Source organism: Lynx canadensis, chromosome C1, assembly GCF_007474595.2.
Source record: "Lynx canadensis isolate LIC74 chromosome C1, mLynCan4.pri.v2, whole genome shotgun sequence".
NCBI classification, from domain to species: Eukaryota; Metazoa; Chordata; class Mammalia; order Carnivora; family Felidae; genus Lynx; species Lynx canadensis.
The window spans coordinates 154217057-154231400 of NC_044310.1; the positions used below are offsets into that span (position 1 = coordinate 154217057).

Sequence of the window (14344 nt, forward strand, 5' to 3'; positions counted from 1 at the left end):
ATGATTATACTTTTCCCCAGAAGTCCTGAGCAATAGGGGTTAATTTATTTATTCAAAAAGATAAAGTCCTTGTTTTAATGATGTTTATTTGTATTATTAGTCAAGAAAACTAATAAGTGAAGAATATGATGACACAAGTGTATGGTGAAAAAAAATAAGGCAAGTTTGGGGTATAGAAGTAGGAGTGGCTATTTTAAATAAGATGGTCATAAAAAGTTTCTCTAAGGAGATCCTATTTTGATAGAGGTTTGATGAAGTGACGAAGTGGGCCATGTAATATCTGGAGTGGGAGGAGGCTTCTAGAAGGAACAAAGAGCAAACGTAAAATGTCAGCAAAGAGCTTGACACTTGTGTGGATGGGTAATGAAGAGAAGGCAGAGACCAGGTTATTGTCAGGTGTTGGAAATGGGAGATGTGGACTTGGTGAGAAGTGGTCAGATTCAGGATAAATCTTAAAGGTAGAGCTGATGGGAGAACTGATGTTTAGATGTGAGGTTTAAGAAAAAGAGATAAACATGAATAATTCCTAGGCTTTTAAACTAAGCTTTGTATTTTGGAATAATTTTGTATTTATGGAAAAGTTGTAATAATAGCACAGAATTAGTTCCCATAAACCCTTTGGTCAGCTTCCCCCAGTGTTAGCATCTTACATAACTGTGGTATTACTAAATACAGTTCACACATAAGGTGGGATTGGTGATCGAGCTCTACTTCCCGAAGGGGAGAAGTATCTACATATATTTTCTGGAATATTTGTAAGAAAGATTTGTTTCTTCTACCCTAGTTACTTACTGATGCAGTCATTTGTTTATATCTGTGTAGACTGATATTCATTTTATTCTTTGGGTTATAGTCTAATACTGTAATTAAATTTTTTTTTTGCTTAAATTATTCCATTGAGAGTTCTTTCAAGTTGATTCTAATGTCCTATGCCTATTTTTTTCTTTTCCCTCCTTGCTTTCCATCACTGTGAAATGCTTCAGGTTCATTTTGTGTTTACCCTGCCCTGATCCTAGAGTCAGCCATTTCTTTCTTTTTTTTTTTTAATGTTAGGCTCCTTTTTAAAAGATGTTTGTTTGTTTTGAGAGAGAGAGAGAGAGAGAGAGAGAGAGTGCTAGCAGGGGAGGAGCAGAGAGAGACAAAGAGAATCCCAAGCTGGCTCTACACTGTCAGCGCAGAGCTGGACACAGGGCTCAGTGTCACGAACCAAGAGATCATGACCTGAGACAAAACCAAGAGTTGGATGCTTAACTGACTGAGCCACCCAGGTGCCCCTAGAATCAGCCATTTCTTAAGGAACTATGGTTTTCATATGAGTTATTGGGCAAACACTGATGCCATTTACTGGAACAGGAAAGACTAGAGTAGGAGGAGGAAGCCTGGAGTCTGTTTTCTTTCTTTTTCTCCCTCTCTTTCTCCCTCCCTTTGTCCCTCCCTTTCTTCCTCCTTTCTTTTTTCCTTCCTTCCTTCCTTGCTTCCTTCCTTCCTTCCTTCCTTTCTTTCATTTTATTATTATCACTATTATACTAACATGTTAACTTTCAAAAGTGTATTAGCCATTCAAGTGGAGCTGTGGAATAGACAGTAGATATAAGAATGTACAGCCCAGAGAAGAGGGCTGTTTTTGTAAGAAAGACTCAGCGAAGAAGTCTCAGGCATTAGTCTACTAAAGGATTTAGATCTCAGAAAGAATGGAAGAAATTAAGCAAGGAGGTTAAGAAAGGGCACCAAGTTGGGGTACCTGGGTGGCTCAGTTGGTTAAGCATCTAACTTTGGCTCAGGTCATGATCTTGCAATTTGTGGGTTCGAGCCCCATATTGGATTGTCTGATATCAGCACAGAGCCTGTTTTGGATCCTCTCTCTACCTCTCTCTCTCAAAAATAGAAAAACATTTAAAAAAAGAAGAACGGACAGCAAATGAGGTAGAAGACAAGCCTACTTCGTGTATGGTATCCTAGAAGCCAAGTAAAAAAAAAGGGAAAGTGATTATTTAAGTCAAACTCTCTTGAGAGAAAATTTACCATTTTGTTTGGCAATATCCAAGTTCACTGCTGACCTTGATAAGTACTATTTCAGTGGAGTTATAAAAATGAAGCCTAATTTGGAGGAGTTCAATATAGAATAGAATCTGAGGAATGGAGAATACCCTCTCTGGAGAAGGTGCTATAAAATGGAGTTGAGGGGCACCTGTGTGGCTCAGTCAGTTAAGCAGCCGACTCTTGATCTCAGCCCAGGTCATGATCTCTTGGCTCTGAGTTCAAGCCCTGTGTCAGGCTCTGCATGGATTATGGAGCCTGCTTAGGAGTCTATCTCTTCCTCTCTCTGTCCCTCTCCTGCTTGTGCATGTGTGCGCACACACTTCCTCAAAATAAATGAACTTTAAAAAAATTATAAATAAATAAATAATTAATTAATTAATTAATTAAAAAATGGAGTTGAGAGGGCTGCCTGGGTTGCTCAGTTGTTTGAGTATCCAAATCTTTTTTTTTTTTAATTAAAAAGTTTTTTAATGCTTATTTTTGAGAGAAAGAGAGACAGAGCGTGAGCAAAGGAGGGGCAGAGAGAGATGCATGAGTGTCCAACTCTTGATTTCAGTTCAGGTTATGATCCCACGGTTGTGGGATTGAGACCCGTGTCCAGCTCCACACTAAGCGTGGAGCTTGCTTGAGATTCTCTCTCTCTCTCTCTCTCTCTCTCTCTCTCTCTCTCTCTCTCTCTCTCCCCCCTCCCTCTCTCCCCTGCTCTTGCTCTCCCTCTCTCTCTCTAAAATTAAAAAAAAAAAACAACACGTTTTTTAAGTTTAGAAATGGAGTTGAGAAATAAGGTGATGAGATAGAGAACTGATGTAAAGGGATTTTTTAATTAAATTTTTAATTTTAATTCCAGTATAGTTAACATACACTGCTATATCAGTTTCAGATGTACGATATAGTTATTCAACAATGCTATACATTATTCAGTACTTATCATAATAAATGTACTCTTTAATCATCATCACCTATTTCACCCATCTCCCCAACCACTTCTCCTCTGGTAACCATCTGTTCTATACAATTAAGAGTCTATTGGGGTGCCAGGGTGGCTTAGTCGGTTGAGTGTCCAACTCTTTTTTTTTTTTTTATTTTATTTTTTATTTTTTTTTTTCAACGTTTATTTATTTTTGGGACAGAGAGAGACAGAGCATGAACGGGGGAGGGGCAGAGAGAGAGGGAGACACAGAATCAGAAACAGGCTCCAGGCTCCGAGCCATCGGCCCAGAGCCCGACGCGGGGCTCGAACTCACAGACCGCGAGATCGTGACCTGGCTGAAGTCGGACGCTTAACCGACTGCGCCACCCAGGCGCCCCGAGTGTCCAACTCTTTTTTTTTCAACGTTTATTTATTTTTGGGACAGAGAGAGACAGAGCATGAACGGGAGAGGGGCAGAGAGAGAGAGAGAGACACAGAATCCGAAACAGCCTCCAGGCTCTGAGCCATCAGCCCAGAGCCTGACGCGGGGCTCGAACTCACGCACCGCGAGATCGTGACCTGGCTGAAGTCGGACGCTTAACCGACTGCGCCACCCAGGCGCCCCCCGAGTGTCCAACTCTTGATCTCAGCTCCGGCCTTGATCTCAGGGTCATGAGTTCAAAGCCTGCTTTGAGCTCTGTGCTGGGTGTGAAGCCTACTTAAGAAAAACAAAACAAACAAAAAAAAAAAAAAAAACGAGAGAGAGAGAGAGTCTATTTCTTGGTTTCTCTCTCTCTTTTTTCTTTTGCTCATTTGTTTTGTTTCATAAATTCCACATATGAGTGAGACATATGGTATTTGTCTTTTTCTGACTGACTTACTTCACTTGGCATAATACTCTCTAACTCCATCCATGTTGCTGCATATGGCAAGATTTCATTCCTTCCTATGGTTGAATAATATTCTGTTGTGTATATATACCACATCTTCTTTATCCATTCATCTATTGATGGACACTTGGGCTGCTTCATTAATTTGGCTATTGTAAGTAATGCTGTTATAAACACAGGGGTGCATGTATCCTTTCAAATTACTGTTTTTGTATTTTGAGAGGTAAATACCCTGCAGTGGGATTACTGGATTGTAGGGTAGTTCTCTTTTTAACTTTTTGAGGAAACTCCATATTATTTTTCACAGTGGCTATACCACTTTTCATTCCTACCACTTCATGAGGGTTTCTTTTTCTCCACATCCTCACCAACGCATGTTGTTTCTTGTGTTTTTGACTTTAGCCATTCTGATAGGCATGAGATGATATCTAATTGTGGTTTTCATTTGCATTTCCCTGATGATGAATGATATTGAACATCTTTCCCTGTGTCTGTTGGCCATCTGTATGTCTTCTTTGAAGAAATGTCTGTTCATGTCTTCTACTCATTTTTAAGTGAGTTGTTTTGGGGGAGGGCGGGTATTGAGTTGTATCCATTTTTTATATACTTTGAGTATTAACCCTTTTTTGAATATGTCATTTGCAAGTATCTTCTCCCATTTGGTAGGTTGCCTGTTAGTTTTCTTGATTGCTTCCTTTGATGTGCAGAGCATTTTATTTTAATGTACTCCCAATAGTTTATTTTTGCTTTTATTTCCCTTGCCTTGTATCTAGAAAAATGGTGCTATGGCTGATGTCAGAGAAAGTACTGCCTGTGCTCTATTCTAAGATTTTTATGGTTTCAGGTCTCACATTTATGTCTTTAATACACTTTGAGCTTATTTGTGTGTATAGTTTAAAAAAGTGGCCCAGTTTCCTTCTTTTGCATGTAGCTGTCCAGTTTTCCCAGCACCATTTGTTGAAGAGTCTGTCTTTTTTCCATTGTATATTCTCTCCTCCTTTGTTGAAGATTAAATGACCATATAATTGTGAGTTTATTTCTGGGTTTTGTATTCTGTTCCTTTGATCTATGTGTCTATTTTTTGTGCCAGTACCATACTGTTTTGATTACTACAGCTTTGTAATATAACTTGAAGTCTGGAATTGTGATGTCTCCAATTTTGTTTTCTTTTCCAAGATTGCTTTGTCTATTTTGGGTCCTTTGTGTTTCCATATAAATTTTAGGATTTTTTGTTCTAGTTCTGTGAAAACTGCTGTTGGTATTTTGATAAGGATTGCATTATATCTGTAGATTGCTTTGGGTAGTATAGCATTTTAACAATATTTGTTCTCCCAACCCATGAGCATGGAATGTCTTTCCATTTCTTTGTGTTGTCTTCAATTTTTTTCATCAGTGTTTTATTATTACTTTTTTTTAATGTTTATTTGTTTTTGAGAGAGAGAGAGAGAGACAGAGTGCGAGCAAATGGGGAAGGGTAGAGAGAGAGAGGGAGACACAGAATCTGAAGCAGGCTCCAGGCTCTTAACTCTGAGCTGTCAGCGCAGAGCCCAATGTGGGGCTCGAATTCATAAACTGTGAGATCATGACCTAAGCCAAAGTCAGAGGCTTAAGTGACTGAGCCACCCAGGAGCCCCTTTTCATCAGTGTTTTATAGTTTTCAGAGTATGGGCCTTTCTTTTCTTTGGTTATGTTTATTCCTTTTTTTTTTTTTTTTTAAATTTTTTTTTCAACGTTTATTTATTTTTGGGACAGAGAGAGACAGAGCATGAACGGGGGAGGGGCAGAGAGAGAGGGAGACACAGAATCGGAAACAGGCTCCAGGCTCTGAGCCGTCAGCACAGAGCCCGACGCGGGGCTCGAACTCACGGACCGCGAGATCGTGACCTGGCTGAAGTCGGACGCTTAACCGACTGCGCCACCCAGGCGCCCCTGGTTATGTTTATTCCTAGGTATTTTATTTTTGATGCAACTGTAAATGAGATTTTTTTTTAACATTTATTTTTTTTAGAGGCAGAGAGAGACAGAACGCGAGAGGGGGAGCAGCAGAGAATTAGGGAGACACAGAATCCTGAAGCAGGCTCCAGGCTCTGAGCTGTCAGCACAGAGCTTGATGCGGGGCTCAAACCCATTACCCACAAGATCATGACCTGAGCCAAAGTGGGACGCTTAATCAACTGAGCCACCCAGGCACCCTGAGATTGTTTCTTTATTTCTCTTCCTGCTGCTTCATTATTAGTAGATAGAAATGGAACAGATTTCTGTACATTGTTTTTTTATCCTACAACTTTATTTAATTCATTTATCAGTTCTAGTAGTTTTTTGGTAGAGTCTTTTGGGTTTCCTATATACAGTATCATGTCATTTGCAAATAGTGAAAGTTTTACTTCTTCCTTGCCGATTTGGGTGCCTTCTTATTTCTTTTTGTTTTCTGATTGCTGTGGCTAGGACTTCCAGTACTGTGTTGAATAAAAAGGATTTTTAAGTTTGGAGACATTGCAACATATTTGCAGACAGATGGGGATAACTCAGTAAAATGGGGGGTGAGGAGGAATAGTGGTGCAGGAGCAAGAGGAAATAATTGAAGTAGCAAAGACCTAAAACTGAGTGAGAGGAAATGGAATCTAAGAGAAGGGATTTATCTTAGGTGGGAGAAAGAAGTTTCTCCATTATGACAGCATCGAAGACTGACTATATGGGTACAAATATCAAAGGTATACAAGATATGGATAAGAGAGGAAATTGAGGGGCACTTGCATGCCTCAATCAGTTGAGCGTCTGACTTTGGCTCAGGTCCTAATCTCACGGTTCCTGAGTTCAAGCCCTGTGTCAGGCTTGCTGCTGTCAGCTCAGAGCCTGCTTTGGATCCTCTATTCCCCTCTCTCTCTGCCCCTTCCCCGTTTGTGTGTGTGTGCTCTTTCTCTCAAAAATAAATAAAAACGTTTTTTAAAAAAGAGGAAATTGAATCACTGTTCTTCCAATTTTCTCAGAAGCTGTTACCATAAACTGAGAGAGAGGAGATGGAAAGAAATGTTGGAGAGTTACAAAGAAGCAAAGGTGCTTTTGTTAGTGGTGTCATAGGGGTAAAGGGTGAATTAATAAGGGGAATGTGATAAAGAATGTCAGGTGTTACTGAGGACCACTTGAAGTCTGTGGTCATATATCAATAGTTATGCCAGTGATTCAACATCCTACATTTTCTCTAGTCATGATTATCTGTTCAGCTACGAGGGTAGAGTCGTAGTAGGAAGAGAGCTGAATTTAACCAAGTGATTTTTTTTTTCATGCTGATTTGTAGAAAGAGAGAAAAGTCTTGGAGGTGAGTACATATACCATACCTTGTTATAAAGGTTCTTTAAGGCTTCCCTGTGACCCACTGATCCTAAGTACCCTTGTGATCCTAGAGCCTGAAACACCTTTTTAATCCCTTTTACTCACTCTAATCAAGTTTGTACCACTTTTTTGGTCAATCTCATTAATTTAAAATTTTTTTAGAATATTATATACTTCTTTAGGTTTTAAAATTTTTCCCTGAATTTTCACCTAGATTTTCTTGTAATTCTTGCAAATTTCCCACAATTATAGTTATGTCTTTTGCCATGTGTTAGAGATCTATCTGAGCAATTTTAGACAATTGTTTGTAAACCTTTGAGCACAGCTGATTGAGTGGAAGAATCCCATGGTGAATACCTGATACATAAATAGCCTCATTAGAACTGATTTAATTTGTTTTGATAACTCTTGTCCACTTTACTGAAATAGAATGAATAAGTGCTATCATCATTTTAGAAAACTTTTTTGGTCATGTGATACTACTTTATTACAGTTCAACACATGTTAGGAAAACATGGAAATTCATTCTTTGTTGTTTAGTAAGTGAGTAGATACTGCATATATTTTGATAACTTCACTTAAGTGTGTGTGAAGGTACAAAATTAGAGTGATATTGATACTTAAGAAATAAGTCTAAATAGAATCAATATGACTGTCAGTGTGTTTTTTTTTTTTTTCTTTTAGAAAAATAGCATCAAACTTTACATGGTGGATTGGTCTTTCCTGCTAGATGCTTTTGCCCTACGTCCTTTGTTCCTGTCAGGGAGCTGTCCTTCAAAGAGAATGATGCTTTACTGGATGAGGGCGTATTAATTATGCAATACCATATTTTAAGATGCAGTTGCAAATGCAATCAAACTATTGCACTGAACTTATAAGTATTTTTATCACCTTAGAAACAGTGAACAGCAAATTCACATTTCTTTACTTGTGTTCACAAATGGACATTTTCTTTTGACATTCTGAAACTGAAATGAGCCAGGCTTCCAGACATGCAGAAATGACTGGCTTGGGAGTCTCAAATTCTGTGATTCTGAGAGGAACAACTTTATTCTCAAAAACTCAGCATCTGCAAAAGATTTTTTTTAATATTTCAAGTTCCAATTTAAATTTTAGTCAGTGACATATAGTGTAATATTAGTTTCAGGAGTAGAATTTAGTGATTCATCACTTACATATGACACTCAGTGCTCATCGCATGCAAGAGATACTAGGTTTTTTTTTTTTTTTTTTTTTTTAGCACAGGAACAAGATAAGAGTGTCTCAAGTTATATTTCCTTATAGTTAATCAATGAATCACCCATTAAAAATAACACAAGCTGATCTTATAGCTCGGTCAAGGCTACCACTGCGATGTGACCTTCAGTAACCTCAGTGAAATCTAGCATGACTATTGACTAAAACATGTCAACAAGAGCTTTGTGCCTCTGACCTACCAATGATGCCCTTTAGAGAAAATGTTGGCAAACATGGGAGAGTGCCTTGACCCTTGCCACTCCAATTGGCCGCTAGGATTTGGAGGGTGGTTTGCAGTAATGTCCATAGGCAACCAGGAAGCCAAGGAACTTGAAACAAGGAGAGGTGATATTCATCATTCCCTCTAGCTCTGCAATACTGTAGGAATTTCTAAAAGTGAAAAACTGGGTTTCAGAGAATTTCTTTTTTTTTCTTCTTAATTTAGATTCAAGTTAGGTAGCCTACAGCGTAGTCTTGGCTTCAAGAGTAGAATCCAGTGATTCATCTTACATATGACACTCAGTGCTCATCCTGAAAAGTGCCCTCCTTAATACCCATCACCCATTTAATGGATCCTCCACCCGCCTCCCCTCCAGCAACCCTGGGTTTGTTCTCTGTATTTAAGAGTCTGTTATGGTTTGCCTCCCTCTCTGTTTTTATCTTGTTTTTCCTTCCCTTCCCCTATGTTCATCTGTTGAGTTTCTCAAATTGCACATATGCATGAAATCATATCATATCTGTCTTTCTCTGACTGACTGACTTTGCTTAGCACAATACCCTCTAGTTCCATCCACAGTGTTGGCAAGTGGTAAGATTTCATTATTTTTTATCACCGAGTAGTATTACACACACACACACACACACACACACACACACACACACATATATGACGTCTCCTTTTTTAAAATATTTATTTATTTTTGAGACAGTGAGAGACAGAGCATGAACGGGGGAGGGTCAGAGAGAGGGAGACACAGAATCTGAAACAGGCTCCAGTTGCCCAACTGACTGAGCCATCCAGCTGCCCCATATATACTACATCTTCTTAATCCATTCATCAGTTGATGGACATTTAGTTTCTTTCCATAATTTGGCTGTTGTTGATAGTGCTGCTATAAACATTAGGGTGCATGTGCCCCTTCAAATCAGCATTTTTGTATCCTTTGGATAAATTCCTAATACACAATTGCTGGGTCATAGGGTAATTTCATTTTTAATTTTTTGAGGAACCTACATATTGTTTTCCAGAGTGGCTGCAACAGTTTACATTCCCATCAACAGTGCAAAAGGGCTCCCCTTTCTCCACATCCTCATGAACATCTCTTGCTTCCTGAGTTGTTAATTTTAGCCATTCTGACAGGTTTGAGGTGGTATCTCATTGTGGTTTTGATTTGTATTTCTCAGGGCATTTCTTAATTGAACCTCAGATATTAGAAAACACCAGATATGAACCATAAATGTTAGGTGCACAATTCTAAATGATAACATAGATTTATGCCACTGTTACTTTTTATTGTAATTAAAATCATAAACTGGGGTTCTTTAGATGAATGCCACAAAGAATTGATGACGGCAAATAATGTTGAATTTCCAGTAGTATACATGTTCCTAGTCTTCCATAAATTTCACTCACCTTGAATATTTTTCTTAGTGTCTGGGATGGTTCTTTTTGTCCACAAATCAGTCCCAGGTATCACTTGTCATAGCTCAGGTCACCCATAGAACTGGGATCCCATTCAAGTACTGGTATAATAACAGGCTATGCTAGGAGTATCCAACTCAGGTCATGATTACTTCATAGACACAGAATTCCTGGAATCCTGGAAAATGGCAGTGCCCACAAATCTTGTGTAGACCACCACTGATGTGCCCAGAGGGGCTTGCAGAGGAAGAATAAGAGCCCCTAGATCTTCCTGAGATATATTACCTAGATATTTTTTCTTTACAAAGTTGACTGGGTGTCAGAGTGAGTGCTATTGATCCACAGATCTTAGCACAACTCTTTAAATTCTCTCTCGCATAAGTGCACACACATTTCCTTACACAGTCTCACACAGCCCATGTCCCCAGGTCAAATCTCCAGAAATAGGGTGCTAGGTTGAAATGGTTTCCAGCATCAACTACTGCACAGTGTACCCAGAAGTAGCACTGATCCTCAGGTGCCCAATCTTGGAACTTTGCTTTGAATATGACTTTCTCTTCCAGAATTATTCTTGCTTTGTGATGGACTCCTCCCAGGGCTTGACTGGTCTCAGTTAGGGTCAATCCTGTCCATCAAATATATGTTTATATACTTGATTTTCAAACAGGTCAGAGTTTGGGTTCCTTTTTTCCATTACCAAGGGTCCTTTGGCCTCTGTCTAAATTACAGGGTAATTATAGGTATGTAAATTTAGATACTTTTGTTTTTTTCAATAGACTACTTAAATGCCTATGAAAAGTCTTTTATTTATTTGGTTATAAAAGACAATTATGTTTTCAATTTCAATTTTAACAATCAGTGGCCCCAAAATACTTAATCTCTTCCTACAGATTTAGCTGCATATCAAATATATAGCAATCAATTTTTGTATGTATAAAATAGGGAGACTGAACTAGAGAGCAATTTCCTTACTTTTTTTTTTATAACAACAAACACTTTTTATTTTTAGGATAAAATTTTAAACCATACCTTAATAGTTAAAAATGACATTTAAATAATATGAATTCATCTTCATTAACCAGAAAATTTGAGTTGAGATTATGAATGACATTTATAGACATAGTCAACTCAGCATCTATTTATTTTTAGTATTTTGTTTTAATTGCAAATAATGTTTAAAGTTTTAATTCGTTGGACAGATTATAAGCAGGTAGAGATCTGTTAGTATATTTGCTTGACCTGCAATCTTAGGATATGTATTTATCATTAACAGAGAAAACAGAAGAAGTTATATTCTGAAATATACCTCAAATGAGTGCAACAGGTGATAGAAATAATTGTTTCAGTGGTCTTTAGTATGTCATCATTTGAGGGTATAATGTTCTCAACAGAGTTTAAGATACTTAAAATTATACTTAAAATTGAATTTTGAATCAATCTTTCCAAAATTTCTCAAATTCTTCTGCTAACCAGAGTGACTCAATAACCTCTAATGTGCTCTATAATTCTTCCTTTTTTTTTTGTAAATGTTTATTGTGAGAGAGACAGTGTGAGCAAATGAATGGGGGAGGGGCAGAGAGAGCAGGAGAGAGAATCCCAAGCAACCTCCTTGCTGGACAGCTCAAGAGCCTGCTGTGGAGCTCCATCTCATGAACTGTGAGATTGTGACCCGAGTTGAAATCAAGAGTCAGATGCTCAACTGACTGAGCCACCCAGGTGCCCCTCTAGTTAGCTCTATCATTCTAACCATAATTTGATAAAACTTATGAGTACCACAGATACTCTAGTCTGTTCTAAATCCATGTATCCATGCATATCTGTATAAATATACATAATGTTTAAAGGTAGAAAGAGGCTTCCAGATGTACAATGTTCCTAAGGCATTTTTTTTTTCCTTAAAGATTTTGATGTTTTAAGCTTGTATGAACAAAACAGCCTATTTTCTTTACTCAGGCTATTTCTTCATTCAAGTAACCCATTTACAGGTTTTCTATACTACGCATTATTATTGGTTATGGTCTGTGTTCACTTCTGGCTACTGTGGAAATAATACATTAACCACACTTCACAAATTTCTCTATCTCATCTGTAAGGAAAACTTTTATATTTGTATATGACAAATAAAAAAGAATGGAAATTTCATTAATTCCTTAGAGAAAGTGATTATATACATTTTAGTTTGAGAAAATTCAAGGATATAATTGTTGTGAGGATGTCATCACCTTTTAAAATTATTGCACTAATCATTTTAATTTATGGCACTGTAATTTTAAAAACAAGATTTTTCTTAAAAGCCTAAGTAAGGTATCTTAAAACCAGGACATATTAATGTTTGATATAATTTTATAATTAAATAGTTTCCTTTAAGCAAATCAAAAAACATAATAAATATTTATCCTGATTGTTATCAGTGATTTAGCTATGACATTTTGGTTGTTTTTTCTGGATTTTTGTCTTTAAGATAATGAAACTCCTGGAGACTGGAAAGTTATTAAAATCTAGTGTAATGCTGATTAATAAGATGGAATTTCGTTAACTTCATTCCCATAGTAATATGTGTTCATTGATTAGAAATTTGCTAATTTCTTCTTCTAGGATGGATATTCTTTCTGCTAAATTATATACAGTCTGATCATTTAGTTCTGTATTTAATGCCTTGTTTATATTCCACGATTCCTATTGATTTTCCTGTGTCACATTATATTTATACCATGTAGTTAGCTTTGTTCTTTGAAAATATAACCTTATGTGACATATTGAGACATGTTTTCTTTTTTAAGGAAAAAATAAGGAGATATCAACTGACTGAAATGATGTTTTCAGAAGCATAGAGTCTTCAGGAAGATACTGGAGTTCATGAGATCTCAAGGTTAGCAGTTCCTACATTATTATTTACATGCTTTTACAGATCTGAAATATAACTGTGTAACTGTTGCAAGTTGTTGCTAATGTGTAATTGGATAATAAGGACACATGTTTACTTAAAATACATATTTTAACAAGATCTCTTCAAAATTAAAAAAAAATCATTTATACCAGAAATATATTGTTTAGTTCAATTGGGGATGGTTAAAAGAAAATATTCTTTCAGTAGAAAATCATTGGTTATTAAAATTTGCTTCGCTTTTATAAAGGGTAGCACTATTAACATAAAAATATAGGCATCCTTATAAATTTTTTTAATGTTTATTATTGAGAGACAGAGACAGAGCATGAGCATGGGAGAGACAGAGAGATGGGGAGACACAGAATCCGAAGCAGGCTCCAGGCTCCAAGCTGTAAGCACAGAGCCAGACTCAGGGCTCGAACTCACAAACTGCGAGATCATTACCTGAGCAGAAGTCAGACGCTTAACTGACTGAGCCACCCAGGTGCCCCTAGGCATCCTTATAAAATTTTATTTCTGATTTGATAAAGCATGCACACCTACTTTGCAAACTTTTTATTTATTTTGTATCTTTGGTTGCAACATGTATGCATATATACAAATAGTTTAGAAAGATAGCTAATCATCAATCCCGCTACAATTCTTTGAATCTCATTCCCTGACTTTCCCAAAGTACAGTGAAACAAATTATCCTTTTGTTGGAAAATATGGGCTCAATAAAATGACAGTTCATATGAATGAGCAGAAAGATAGTTGAGGACCTTTTCTATGTTGTTTAGAGTCCTATGTCTGGAAAAGAAAAAAAAACAAAACAGCTTATTATAATAATAAACTAATGTAAAAATCTTCATTTAGAAGTTTGAATTACAATGTAGGTTGAAATAGTTTATTCTCATGAGATAGCTTGAGAAAGTAGATGATTTCTGCCTTCTTTATTTGGTAAGACCCTTCTTTATTTGGTAAGACCCAATATCAAATATTCATAATTTAAAATGAAAAAGTATTGATGATCTTTTATTTTGATTTCCTTGGTCAGTCTTGTCTTCAACTTCTACATCTTTTCCTCACCCATCCAAGGATATATTCATTCAAAATTCATTTAGGACTTACCACATGCAAGGCAATGGGCTAAGTGCTTTGGTTGTTTCAAGATAAGATGTGGTTCCTGTTTTCAAGAAGTGCCCGACCAATATGTTACTCAGAAATTAATTTTATTATTAACGCAAGCAGTAGGTACATAAAAAGACAAGCCAGATTTAAAAGACCATGTAATGAATCCTAAAGTGCACTGAGAATTATTTGGGGGATTATTCATATTTTCACATTATGGCTTTTATTGGTCTAGCATGGCGAGAGTTTATATCAATGGAAGTGTTGTTGCTCTATTACAACCCACACCCAACTGACCT

General features: G+C 37.1%; 1 protein-coding gene across 1 annotated transcript in view; it reads left to right on the plus strand.

Annotated features, from left to right (window-relative positions):
- The window catches only part of CSRNP3 (cysteine and serine rich nuclear protein 3), a 210885-nt gene that overhangs the window by 33955 nt on the left and 162586 nt on the right, over window positions 1–14344 (plus strand). Inside the window, exon 3 of the mRNA XM_030327183.1 lies at window positions 12829–12917. Coding sequence (XP_030183043.1) covers window positions 12905–12917 — 13 coding nt within the window. The 5' untranslated portion in view covers window positions 12829–12904. The remainder of the gene's footprint in view (window positions 1–12828; window positions 12918–14344) is intronic.